The sequence below is a fragment of the Salminus brasiliensis genome, chromosome 1 (assembly GCF_030463535.1).
Source record: "Salminus brasiliensis chromosome 1, fSalBra1.hap2, whole genome shotgun sequence".
Lineage (NCBI taxonomy): Eukaryota > Metazoa > Chordata > Actinopteri > Characiformes > Bryconidae > Salminus > Salminus brasiliensis.
In genome coordinates, this window is record NC_132878.1 from 927,252 (window position 1) to 940,215 (window position 12,964).

Below are 12,964 nucleotides of genomic sequence, written 5' to 3' on the forward strand. Positions count from 1 at the left end.
TCCTCACTATTGATCCACGCGGCTCCCATCGCTGCTGCTGCTCGGCGTGGATGTGCGTTCTGAGCTGAGCACGGCGCGCGTGCCCACCCGCTTTCAGACAAGCCCCGCCCCTCCAGCGCTGCAATTGGCTTACCAGTATTACAGCCACACGCATTCGCCCGTTCTACAACACGGAAGCCCCGCCCTTTCTGCGCTGGGATTGGCTAGCAGTACATCCGTCCAACGCACGCCGCCATTGTAACACGCGTAAGTCCCGCCCCTCGCGTTCTAGGATTGGCTAGCGGTTCATACGCAATCCGGCACGCGCCACGCGTTCCATTCCGAAATGACCACTACTCTCTACACTCACTGTATAAGCCCTAACTCCTCCTTCCTGAAGAGGCAGGGGGTTACCCTATTCCCTACCCTATTCCCTATACCTTATGCCCTACATCCCATTCCCTACTTATACTGCATTCTTTACTCTCTACTCCCTATGCCCTAGCCCCTTATTTCTCATGTCCTACTCCCTACATCAATGCCCCCCTACCTTAGGCCCTACACCCTACAATTCCAGCCCTACATCCATGCCCGAAACTCTGCACCATATGTCCTACTCCCTACACCCCATATTCTAATCGCTACACCCCATGCCCCATTTCCTGTACCCTATGCCCTACTCCCTACACCCTATATTATACTCCCTACACCCCATGAACGTCTCCCTACACCCATGTCCCATTCTCTATACCCCATGCCCTACACCCTGTACTATGCTCCCTACACCCCATATCTCATGCCCCATTTCCTATACCCCATGCCCTACTCCCTGCACCTCATCTCCTACTCACTAAACCCCATGCCCTACACCCTACACCCTATACTACACTCCCTACACCCCATGAACGTCTCCCTACACCTCACCCATGCAGCCTTATACCTCATGCCCTACTTACCACATCTATGCCCTACTTCCTACACCCCATATCCTACTCCCTACACCCCATATCCTACTCCCTACACCCCATATCCTACTCCCTACACCCCCTGCCCTACTCCCTACACCCCATATCCTACTCCCTACACCCCATATCCTACTCCCTACACCCTCTGCTCTACTCCCTACACCCCATATCCTACTCCCTACACCCCATATCCTACTCCCTACACCCCCTGCTCTACTCCCTACACCCTCTGCCCTACTCCCTACACCCCATATCCTACTCCCTACACCCCATATCCTACTCCCTACACCCCATATCCTACTCCCTACACCCTCTGCTCTACTCCCTACACCCCCTGCTCTACTCCCTACACCCCATATCCTACTCCCTACACCCCATATCCTACTCCCTACACCCTCTGCTCTACTCCCTACACCCCCTGCTCTACTCCCTACACCCTCTGCTCTACTTCCTACACCCCATATCCTACTTCCTACACCCCATATCCTACTCCCTACACCCCATATCCTACTTCCTACACCCCATATCCTACTTCCTACACCCCCTGCTCTACTCCCTACACCCTCTGCCCTACTCCCTACACCCCATATCCTACTCCCTACACCCCATATCCTACTTCCTACACCCCCTGCTCTACTCCCTACACCCTCTGCCCTACTCCCTACACCCCATATCCTACTTCCTACACCCCATATCCTACTCCCTACACCCCATATCCTACTTCCTACACCCCATATCCTACTCCCTACACCCCCTGCTCTACTCCCTACACCCTCTGCTCTACTCCCTACACCCCATATCTTATTCCCTACACCCCATATCCTACTCCCTACACCCCATATCCTACTCCCTACACCCCCTGCTCTACTCCCTACACCCTCTGCCCTACTCCCTACACCCCATATCCTACTCCCTACACCCCATATCCTACTCCCTACACCCTCTGCTCTACTCCCTACACCCCCTGCTCTACTCCCTACACCCTCTGCTCTACTTCCTACACCCCATATCCTACTTCCTACACCCCATATCCTACTCCCTACACCCCATATCCTACTTCCTACACCCCATATCCTACTTCCTACACCCCCTGCTCTACTCCCTACACCCTCTGCCCTACTCCCTAAACCCCATATCCTACTCCCTACACCCCATATCCTACTTCCTACACCCCCTGCTCTACTCCCTACACCCTCTGCCCTACTCCCTACACCCCATATCCTACTCCCTACACCCCATATCCTACTTCCTACACCCCATATTCTACTCCCTACACCCCATATCCTACTTCCTACACCCCATATCCTACTCCCTACACCCCCTGCTCTACTCCCTACACCCTCTGCTCTACTCCCTACACCCCATATCTTACTCCCTACACCCCATATCCTACTTCCTACACCCCATATCCTACTCCCTACACCCCATATCCTACTCCCTACACCCCTGCTCTACTCCCTACACCCTCTGCTCTACTCCCTACACCCTCTGCTCTACTCCCTACACCCCATATCCTACTTCCTACACCCCATATCCTATTCCCTACACCCCCTGCTCTACTCCCTACACCCCCTGCTCTACTCCCTACACCCTCTGCTCTACTCCCTACACCCCATATCCTACTCCCTACACCCCATATCCTACTCCCTACACCCCATATCCTACTTCCTACACCCCATATCCTACTCCCTACACCCCCTGCTCTACTCCCTACACCCTCTGCTCTACTCCCTACACCCCATATCTTACTCCCTACACCCCATATCCTACTCCCTACACCCCATATCCTACTCCCTACACCCTCTGCTCTACTCCCTACACCCTCTGCTCTACTCCCTACACCCCATATCCTACTCCCTACACCCCATATCCTACTTCCTACACCCCATATCCTACTCCCTACACCCCCTGCTCTACTCCCTACACCCCATATCCTACTCCCTACACCCTCTGCTCTACTCCCTACACCCCCTGCTCTACTCCCTACACCCTCTGCTCTACTCCCTACACCCCATATCTTACTCCCTACACCCCATATCCTACTTCCTACACCCCATATCCTATTCCCTATACCCCCTGCTCTACTCCCTACACCCTCTGCTCTACTCCCTACACCCTCTGCTCTACTCCCTACACCCCCTGCTCTACTCCCTACACCCTCTGCTCTACTCCCTACACCCCATATCTTACTCCCTACACCCCATATCCTACTCCCTACACCCCATATCCTACTCCCTACACCCTCTGCTCTACTCCCTACACCCTCTGCTCTACTCCCTACACCCCATATCTTACTCCCTACACCCCATATCCTACTTCCTACACCCCATATCCTACTCCCTACACCCCCTGCTCTACTCCCTACACCCCATATCCTACTCCCTACACCCTCTGCTCTACTCCCTACACCCCCTGCTCTACTCCCTACACCCTCTGCTCTACTCCCTACACCCCATATCTTACTCCCTACACCCCATATCCTACTTCCTACACCCCATATCCTACTTCCTACACCCCATATCCTATTCCCTACACCCCCTGCTCTACTCCCTACACCCTCTGCTCTACTCCCTACACCCTCTGCTCTACTCCCTACACCCCCTGCTCTACTCCCTACACCCTCTGCTCTACTCCCTACACCCCCTGCTCTACTCCCTACACCCCCTGCTCTACTCCCTACACCCCATATCCTACTCCCTACACCCTCTGCTCTACTCCCTACACCCCATATCCTACTCCCTACACCCTCTGCTCTACTCCCTACACCCCATATCCTACTCCCTACACCCTCTGCTCTACTCCCTACACCCCCTGCTCTACTCCCTACACCCTCTGCTCTACTCCCTACACCCCATATCCTACTTCCTACACCCCATATCCTACTCCCTACACCCCATATCCTATTCCCTACACCCCCTGCTCTACTCCCTACACCCTCTGCTCTACTCCCTACACCCCATATCCTACTCCCTACACCCTCTGCTCTACTCCCTACACCCCATATCCTACTCCCTACACCCTCTGCTCTACTCCCTACACCCCCTGCTCTACTCCCTACACCCTCTGCTCTACTCCCTACACCCCATATCCTACTTCCTACACCCCATATCCTACTTCCTACACCCCATATCCTACTCCCTACACCCCATATCCTATTCCCTACACCCTCTGCTCTACTCCCTACACCCCATATCCTACTCCCTACACCCTCTGCTCTACTCCCTACACCCCCTGCTCTACTCCCTACACCCTCTGCTCTACTCCCTACACCCCATATCCTACTTCCTACACCCCATATCCTACTCCCTACACCCCATATTCTACTCCCTACACCCCCTGCTCTACTCCCTACACCCTCTGCTCTACTCCCTACACCCCATATCCTACTTCCTACACCCCATATCCTACTCCCTACACCCCATATTCTACTCCCTACACCCCCTGCTCTACTCCCTACACCCCCTGCTCTACTCCCTACACCCCATATCCTACTTCCTACACCCCATATCCTACTCCCTACACCCCATATTCTACTCCCTACACCCCCTGCTCTACTCCCTACACCCTCTGCTCTACTCCCTACACCCTCTGCTCTACTCCCTACACCCCCTGCTCTACTCCCTACACCCCATATCCTACTCCCTACACCCCCTGCTCTACTCCCTACACCCCATATCCTACTCCCTACACCCTCTGCTCTACTCCCTACACCCCCTGCTCTACTCCCTACACCCCATATCCTACTCCCTACACCCTCTGCTCTACTCCCTACACCCTCTGCTCTACTCCCTACACCCCATATCCTACTCCCTACACCCTACATGCATGCTAAACACATCATGGGTCAGCAACTGCATTTCAGTAACAGACTCTTGTACTCTTGGCTTTGTCATTTCCCCTTGATTGTTGAGTGTGTGTTGCTAGCGTTAGGCCATCACTTGTTTTCCAACACTACAAGAGCAGAGAAAGAACATTTATTTATAAGTAAAGGATAGATGTAATTTAAAATGATCGCATTTTACTTTTAATTACATATACAGTGATATTAATATAAAACTATTTGAAAAACCTGAATGTTTTGAAAACTAGTTGATTGAGATGTGTAATGGATTCTTCAAATAAATAAAAAGTGAAATTAATTAAACCTACAAATGCTCAGTTTCAAAGTACACATCCTCCCCAGTGATACAAAAATCAATAATATAATGAATGTAATAATAATTTAATTGTTGGTGTATTTTACACTGCAGAACTACACAGAAGGTGCCCTATGTAGGCCGGGTCTGTGCCGTTGGGGACGCTCCCTAGCCAGTTGTAGCGCCTGGGGGCGGGGCTTGTCGGACAACGGGTAGGGAAATCGCCGGAGAGGCGGATTGCATCAGTGAGGCCGGTTTAGATGGACAGAGCTGAATCCTTCATTAACTCAGAACTAAGGACTGATTCTTATTTTATTTGATTAATTTACTGTGATACTTTTTTTTAGCGGATTTTTAAAGTAAAACTCATTTGAAAGAAATTCAATAATAAATATGTAAACCGCATTAAATAGCGAATATTTAAGAGTTTATATTAGTTTAAATATAACTAATATCTAAATATAGCACATATATAGCATCATTATTAGGTTAATATTGTTCATGTTAATGTTATTGTTAAATAACTGATGCAGAAATAGCTGTATTTTCATCACTCTCTGGCCGGAACCTTTCTTCTGCGCTACATCCCAGCCGGAGGTGTTTCGCGGTCGTGCCTGTGGTGGTGCATGGGGCGGTGTGTGGCGGTCATGTACAGAAGAGCGCTTTTCTCTCTTTATCCGCGGAGGACTGCTTTAACCCTCCCCCCCGAGACCACCCTCATCCCCCCGGCACGCGGACACCTGCTCTGTGCTCCTGTGCGCAGGTGAGTTACCGCGGTTTGGCGGAGGGTTCGTGTCTGCATGGTGAAGTGCCCGGATGAAAGCCTAAATAACCTTCATGTGTTCAAGAGCTCCTCACACCCAGCACCTCACCCAGAGGGGGGTTGGGGTTCTACAGTGGAGGTTCTAGATAAGCTCCCCAGTCAGAGCTGTGGTTCTACAGTGGAGGTTCTAGATAACCTCCCCCAGTCAGAGTTGGAGTTATACAGTGGAGGTTCTAGATAAGCTCCCCCAGTCAGAGCTGGAGTTCTACAGTGAAGGTTCTAGATAAGCTCCCCCAGTCAGAGCTGGAGTTCTACAGTGAAGGTTCTAGATAAGCTCCCCAGTCAGAGCTGTGGTTCTACAGTGGAGGTTCTAGATAAGCTCCCCCAGTCAGAGCTGTGGTTCTACAGTGGAGGTGAAGGGAAGCAGACGTCTGAAGCTCTACTAAAAGCTCCTCACAGAAAGTTCTTCACCTAATGGTGATGAAGACGCTGCCTGATGCCTGAGACACGGTTCTACCAGAGTTCTGAGAAGAGTTCGGCTCTAGAACCTGCTTTTAGAACCAGATCATTAAAGTGGTGGAGGGATACATGCTGCAGGGTGTAGTGCAGCTACAGAAAGTAGTCCCTAAAGAGAACTGCATTAGTTCAGATTCTCTATTCACTATTTTACCCTCATCATCATCATCATCATCACTCCATAGGAGACTCGTGTAGCTGCACTGGCGGGTTTGGGTAGGGGGGTAATATTATGGGCTGTATCTGTGCTTTAGTCTAAAGGACAGTTTACAGTAGAACATCAGTGGACTGATTAATATGTAAAACTACAAGACTGTGATGTAACAGTTTTGGGGTTTTGGAGTCGGCCTGTTTTCCAGCTCTGTTTTGGTTCTGCTGGAGGTTCTTCTGAAGGAAGACCAACAGTGTTTGGGGGTCTCAGTTTTCACTGCCATGTACCAAACTCTCATTATTTAACACTGCCGAGATAAACGCAGTTTTCCGCTCTGGGGCACTTTGAAGACTCTCTTGTGAGCATAGTCAGCATCGTCACTTGATGCCATTATTTATTTATTTATTAATTTATTAATTTATTAATGCAGACTTTTTTTATAAATCCAAACATTTAAACAACCAGTAAAACCTTAAACATTAATTAAACTGGTTGAATTAAAACCGGCTGGTGTTTTATTGGTTCTGAAAGCAGAAGCTGAGTTTCAGCAGCTTGTTTAATGGAAACGCTGGAGTCCAGAACCTGAATGTGAGTCTAAACCCGGATTAAAAGCAGTTTGGTGAAGCTGAGCCAGGTTCTGCTTCCCTGCCTGCCCGTGTTTCTGCACTGAGGCCGTTTATATGAACGCTGGTCTCTAAAGCTCATTACATCTTATTTGGGATCAGATTTAAAAAGTGGAAGAGCGTAAATATCAGGATTTAGAGCATCAGTCCAGTGTTTAAGACCGAGTCAGTACCGGTATCAGAAAGGGAAAAGTGGTATCGGTGCATCCATAGTGGTAACCTGTACTGGCCACCTCACACACTCTCTGGTGCTCTGCCATAGAGCTGGGCGATATGAGGGTATTTTATCGTATGGTGATACAGTAAGCTGTTCTGATCATACAGAGGAGACGGTTAGTGTAATAAACTCTGATCAGACTGAAGGGTTCATCACTAACGGTGTGATCAGACTGAAGGGTTCATCACTAACGGTGTGATCAGACTGAAGGGTTCATTACTAACAGTGTGATCAGACTGAAGGGTTCATCACTAACAGTGTGATCAGACTGAAGGGTTCATCACTAACAGTGTGATCAGACTGAAGGGTTCATCACTAACGGTGTGATCAGACTGAAGGGTTCATCACTAACGGTGTGATCAGACTGAAGGGTTCATTACTAACAGTGTGATCAGACTGAAGGGTTCATCACTAACGGTGTGATCAGACTGAAGGGTTCATCACTAACAGTGTGATCAGACTGAAGGGTTCATCACTAACAGTGTGATCAGACTGAAGGGTTCATCACTAACAGTGTGATCAGACTGAAGGGTTCATCACTAACGGTGTGATCAGACTGAAGGGTTCATCACTAACGGTGTGATCAGACTGAAGGGTTCGTCGCTAACGGTGTGATCAGACTGAAGGGTTCGTCGCTAACGGTGTGATCAGACTGAAGAGCAGCAGATGTTGTATAAATCACTGTTCAGTACAGAGAGGGTCTGACGGTAGATTATAAGAGTCTGATTCTGATGTGTTTACTCTGTGATTACAGGATCGTGATCAATATCCTGATCTAGTATTTTTACCATATCGTCCAGCCCTGCTCTGTAGTTCTGCACCTCCTCCATTCACCTGACTGTTTTACGTGTCCGCTTCAGGACTGAGCTCCAGGTGAGCCGAAGAGCGTTCGGGAGCACCGGGGTCGTCCTCTGTGAGAAGAAGGATGGACCGGCCTCTGCTCCTTCAGGGGAGGTAAAGAAGGATGAGGAGAGGGCCGAGACCAAGAGGAGCGAAAGTGCAGCCCAGACAGAATCCGAGCCGAGAGCAGAAGACCGGAGAGAAGCTGTGAGTGGAGAAATCAGTGTTACCACAGTACAGTATCCAAGATCAGACGCTATTAGCCATGAGCTAATACTGTAGCACATGCCAGATGCTAGTGGTTGGTGTGGCGCAACAGATAACACCCGTAAGTGAGCTACCACACCATGTGGGTTCGATTCCCAGTCTGGGTGACTGTGCTGCGCTACACCAGTGAGAGTCCCTGGGCCAGACTCCGAACACTACCTATAATACGCGTGACCTTGTAAGTCGCTCTGGATAAGAGCCTCATGTAAATACAGTAGATATGAGCTCTGAAGATGCTAGCCGTCAGATATGTTAGCTTTGGTCCAACACTAGCTTCAAGCTAATATGTTATTCCCAGAGCTGTGAGTACCAGTTCCTGACCTGGTCCAGAAGTCGCACATGAACATCCCCTCGAGTCGTAAAGTCTAGTACAACGAGGCTAATCCTTCTATCCAGAGCACACTGATTACCCTACGCTAGCCAGCACAGTGCAGGCTATTAGCGCTACACTGGCCTCCGTTTTTCCTCTCGCACCGACAACAAGGCGCTTAAAAAAGTGACAGTCGGATTTTCTGATTAGCATGTGAGCGGCGCAAGCCGCTACACCGTATACGAGCTCATAGGCTTGCTTCGTTCAGCATTTGCCGTGAGCTAAAGCACTAGCCACAAGCTAGTAAAGGCCTTAATCCTCACCCTCGCGTTAAGCTAATATGTTGCCTCTAAGCTAATTCACTGCCGACAAGCTACTGTGTGAACCTGCATGTGATGAAGTAGCCTTATAACATAGATGGAAAACACATTAGCCACAAGCTAATGTGATACAGTATCATGCTAATACACACGCTTTGAGCTAGCACAGCTAACAAGTGTCGTGTTCCTTTTATTTAGGCGAGTCTCCTGGATCTACTGGCAACCATGAAGGTGACCACCACGCACAAGGCCAGTTTGCCCAAGGTCCAGAGGGACAGGCCGGAGGCTCCACCCAGGCCGGAGGACATGGAGAGCACCACCAGCATGTTCCAGCAGGCAACCAGTGCGGCAGCAGCGCAAAGGTGACCATCTCCATCCTTCTGAGGAGCCCGTAGAACAGCACTGAGCCGTGAGCAGAGGGGGTCAGCTTAGGTCACCATGTCCAGTGCAGAGCATGGACTGGAGGGGTATAAAGCCCTCCTCAGGGTTGGACAGGGGGTTCTCTTTGGGTTAAATCAAAGAGGCAGAACTAATCCTCTAACATCAGGACCTGACCTCCGGCGTCACTCCGGGGGATGAATGCAATCAAATGCATTCACTTAAAAGGGGTCATGTTGATCTGCTCCAGAGAGTCCTATTCTATTGGCAGTACTTCTTCTCTACAGGGACTAGACAAGCTGTGTGTGTGCTTTTGCACATCTGTGTCAACTTAATGTAGCCGAATGTATTCATTAGAAGGGGTGTCCACAAACTTTTGGAAATATATATATTGTGTGTGTGCCTCTATATAAATAAATATAGTGTGTGTGCGCGCAGTAAAGCTTGCACAAACACCAAAAGCTTTAATTAGTGTGTGTGTGTGTGTGTGTGTGTGTGTGTGTTGCAGAGCGTCTCAGAGTGCGGCGCTCGTTGCGGCCGCATCGGCAGCAGCGTCCACTCTTCCCAACAGCGCTCAGGCTAAATTAGAACTTCTCCAGCAGCTCAGGAAACACAAGGCCGTCTCACAGGACCAAAGGAAAGGAGAGAGCCACAACCTCGGGTCAGTCCAACACACACTCAGTACTGACCCGTGACTCCGGCTCTGGTCATGTAAGCGGGTTGTGGAGACTCGTACAGGCCAGACGCCTGTCTACAGGAACGCTGATGTGGGTTAGATGTTTGCTTCTCCATCAGGAAACTAGTTTTACTGAACTACTCAGCATTTGTCTTCTTCTGTTTTGTGAATTTGACCCCAGAACTGACCACTAGGGGGCTCTGGTGTTTCTTGGTGGATAATTCTTAAACATTCCATTTAAATGAAAAACATAAAGGAAAGTGACTCAGACGTGTGTGTTTATTAGTTTTGTCTCTTTAAAGTCAGAAGGCTTGAACATCAGCCAGCTGTTCTGTAACGCTGTGTGTTCTCTGTGGTCTCAGGAATATAATAGCTGATATGAAGGTGGGGTGGAATCGGAACCACATACAGAAAGGCAGCTCGGCCCGTCACTTAACCTTTGATGAAGACGATCGAGGATACAAACGTGACCGCAGCATCCTCAGCGAGCTGGGTGGCATCCCCAAAGAGTAAACACCACTCCTGTCCTCTGAACTGTCCTCTGAACTGTCCTCTGAACTGTCCTCTGAACTGTCCTCTGAACTGTGCTCTGAACTTGTTTTTGATTGACAGGAAGAGTTCTTTCTTAGCTAAAAGGTTGAAAATCTTCCCTGTTGAAGAACTGAATACAGACACGGATCTGGGTAACTACCTGACATTGAACATTATTATTATTATTGGACAGCTATTGTAATAATAATGATAATAATAATAATAATAATTGTGCTGCTATTAATGTTATTGATCTTATATATATATATATAAGTGCCTTTATATATAAACATGTAGCCTGCTTTTGATATATAATAGACAGTATAAAGAAAGTGTGTGTGTGTGTGTGTGTGTATATATATATATATATATATATATATATATATATAATTGGACATATATTGTAGTAGTAATGATTATGATAATACTAATAATATTATTATCATTACTATTATCATACTAATCATTACTATTACAATATATGTCCAATAATAAAAAATAATCATAGAAAAAATATATATATAATTTTTTTTACACACACACACACAGTAAACTTTCTTTATACTGTCTTACGTTTTAAAGGCACTGTAAAAACTGAAAGAATAGAAGTAAAAGGTGGTAAAAAAATTTTAAATGTAGAGCATTTGTTTCTCATTGTCTGAAACCTTGCATCTCCAGAACAGCACCTTTGCAGATGAAAGAAGTTTCCAGTGGAAGTCTGTGTACAAAATGAAGTAATTTTGGCGGTTTGAGGCCTTGAGGACAGCATATAGATCGTAAATCGCAGGGAGGCAGAGAACAGAGCCTTGGGCAACACCCTTGAGGTCCAGGCCCAGTGTTTGATTTGTGCCTGCTAATAGAACCAGGACAGTGCTAGTGAGACCAGTAGTAGACGGTCTTCCAGTCATGTTGTGATCATCAGTACTGTCTCAGTCAGACTGCCAGACTCTCAGGACCGTCAGCACAAATATACTGCAGTGTAAATGGTGGATGATAGGAAAAGGGGTCCAGATTAGTGCATGTGGATGTTCCAGGGCTGGTGTGTGTTGAGTGTGTTAATGGTAACATCGCAGATAACATTACATGAATGTTGTGTTGTAGCTGCAGGCCCCAGCCTTTGGGATGCTGATATGGCCAGTCAGATCGCCGAGGTGATAAACCAGTGGCCCCAGAACGGCTTCGAGGAAATGATCCAGTGGACCAGAGACGGCAGGCTGTGGCAGTACCCCGTCGACAATGAAGCAGGTGGGTTACTCCTGCCCCGGCGCTCCTCTCCTGGTGCACATTCAGGGTTTAAGAGTCACATCTCGACCCGGAGCTGCTGATTTAACAGCCTCGACTTTCAGATGTTCAAATAGAACAGTTCAAATATTCAGAGCCTTTTAATCCAAAGTTAATAAACTTCACTCGGTTTATTGATCAGTTTAAACCTCAGTTGTCCCGATAGAGAGATTTATCCCAAATTTGTCCTAAAGAACCCTTCTCATCCTCTCCTCTCTTACCATGCTCAGGTATTGAGGAGGAGGCCAGCGTGCCTTTTCACGAGCATGTGTTCCTGGAGCGCCACCTAGAGGAAGGCTTCCCGAAGTATGGCCCCATCAGACACTTCATGGAGCTGGTGGTCACCGGTCTGGGCAAAAACCACCAGCTGACCGTCAAACAGAAGCTGGAGCACATCGCCTGGTTTAGAGAGTACTTCCAGCAGAAACAGGACGTTCTGAAAGAGGCTGAGGCCTACTGACCTGCTTACTGACCACAGGAAAACAGGCGTCATGTATTAGTCAGTGTAACTACATTTAAATAAACATTTGAGTGTTTGGGGGTGTGTTGTTTGAGAAAGGTTAATACTGGAGCTGCTTAAATACACCAACAATTATCAGAAAACAGTTCAGTGAATCCTTACAGACTATTAATTCAGTATACCACCTAAACACATCAGAATACCTGTGTCCAAATACTTATGACCAGTGAAAAAGGCTGCTGTATCACAGTCACATCTACAGTACACTCCTGACCCACCATCACATCTACAGTACACTCCTGACTGACCCACCATCACATCTACAGTACACTCCTGACCCACCATCACATCTACAGTACACTCCTGACTGACCCACCATCACATCTACAGTACACTCCTGACTGACCCACCATCACATCTACAGCACACTCCTGACCACCATCACATCTACAGTACACTCCTGACTGACCCACCATCACATCTACAGTACACTCCTGACCCACCATCACATCTACAGTACACTCCTGACTGACCCACCATCACATCTACAG

At 48.3% G+C, this 12,964-nt stretch overlaps 2 protein-coding genes across 2 annotated transcripts; both read left to right on the forward strand.

Moving 5' to 3' along the window:
* Positions 1–942: 942 nt before the first annotated feature.
* Positions 943–5,252, forward strand: LOC140536530 (uncharacterized). Its single transcript, XM_072658398.1, has 3 exons — positions 943–2,392; positions 3,133–4,555; positions 5,195–5,252. The coding sequence occupies exons 1-3, from the start codon at positions 943–945 to the stop codon at positions 5,250–5,252; spliced, it is 2,931 nt and encodes a 976-aa protein (XP_072514499.1).
* Positions 5,253–5,666: 414 nt separating this feature from the next.
* mrps31 (mitochondrial ribosomal protein S31) lies at positions 5,667–12,489 on the forward strand. Its single transcript, XM_072692666.1, has 8 exons — positions 5,667–5,843; positions 8,211–8,397; positions 9,286–9,449; positions 9,974–10,126; positions 10,504–10,650; positions 10,754–10,824; positions 11,774–11,917; positions 12,184–12,489. Exons 1-8 carry the CDS (start codon positions 5,707–5,709, stop codon positions 12,411–12,413), a joined length of 1,233 nt encoding a protein of 410 aa, XP_072548767.1. The 5' UTR covers positions 5,667–5,706; the 3' UTR covers positions 12,414–12,489.
* The last annotated feature ends 475 nt before the right edge of the window (positions 12,490–12,964 follow it).

What these genes read in the sequence shown, in the direction of transcription:
- LOC140536530 (XM_072658398.1), top strand. Translation starts at nt 943, where the DNA reads ATGCCCTACTTCCTACACCCCATATCCTACTCCCTACACCCCATATCC. An exon ending in ATCCTACTCCCTACACCCCT is followed by an intron (nt 2,393 to 3,132) that starts GCTCTACTCCCT and finishes ACCCCATATCTT; the next exon opens with ACTCCCTACACCCCATATCC. An exon ending in CTCTACTCCCTACACCCCCT is followed by an intron (nt 4,556 to 5,194) that starts GCTCTACTCCCT and finishes TTTACACTGCAG; the next exon opens with AACTACACAGAAGGTGCCCT.
- mrps31 (XM_072692666.1), top strand. Translation starts at nt 5,707, where the DNA reads ATGGGGCGGTGTGTGGCGGTCATGTACAGAAGAGCGCTTTTCTCTCTT. An exon ending in CTCTGTGCTCCTGTGCGCAG is followed by an intron (nt 5,844 to 8,210) that starts GTGAGTTACCGC and finishes TGTCCGCTTCAG; the next exon opens with GACTGAGCTCCAGGTGAGCC. An exon ending in AGTGCGGCAGCAGCGCAAAG is followed by an intron (nt 9,450 to 9,973) that starts GTGACCATCTCC and finishes TGTGTGTTGCAG; the next exon opens with AGCGTCTCAGAGTGCGGCGC.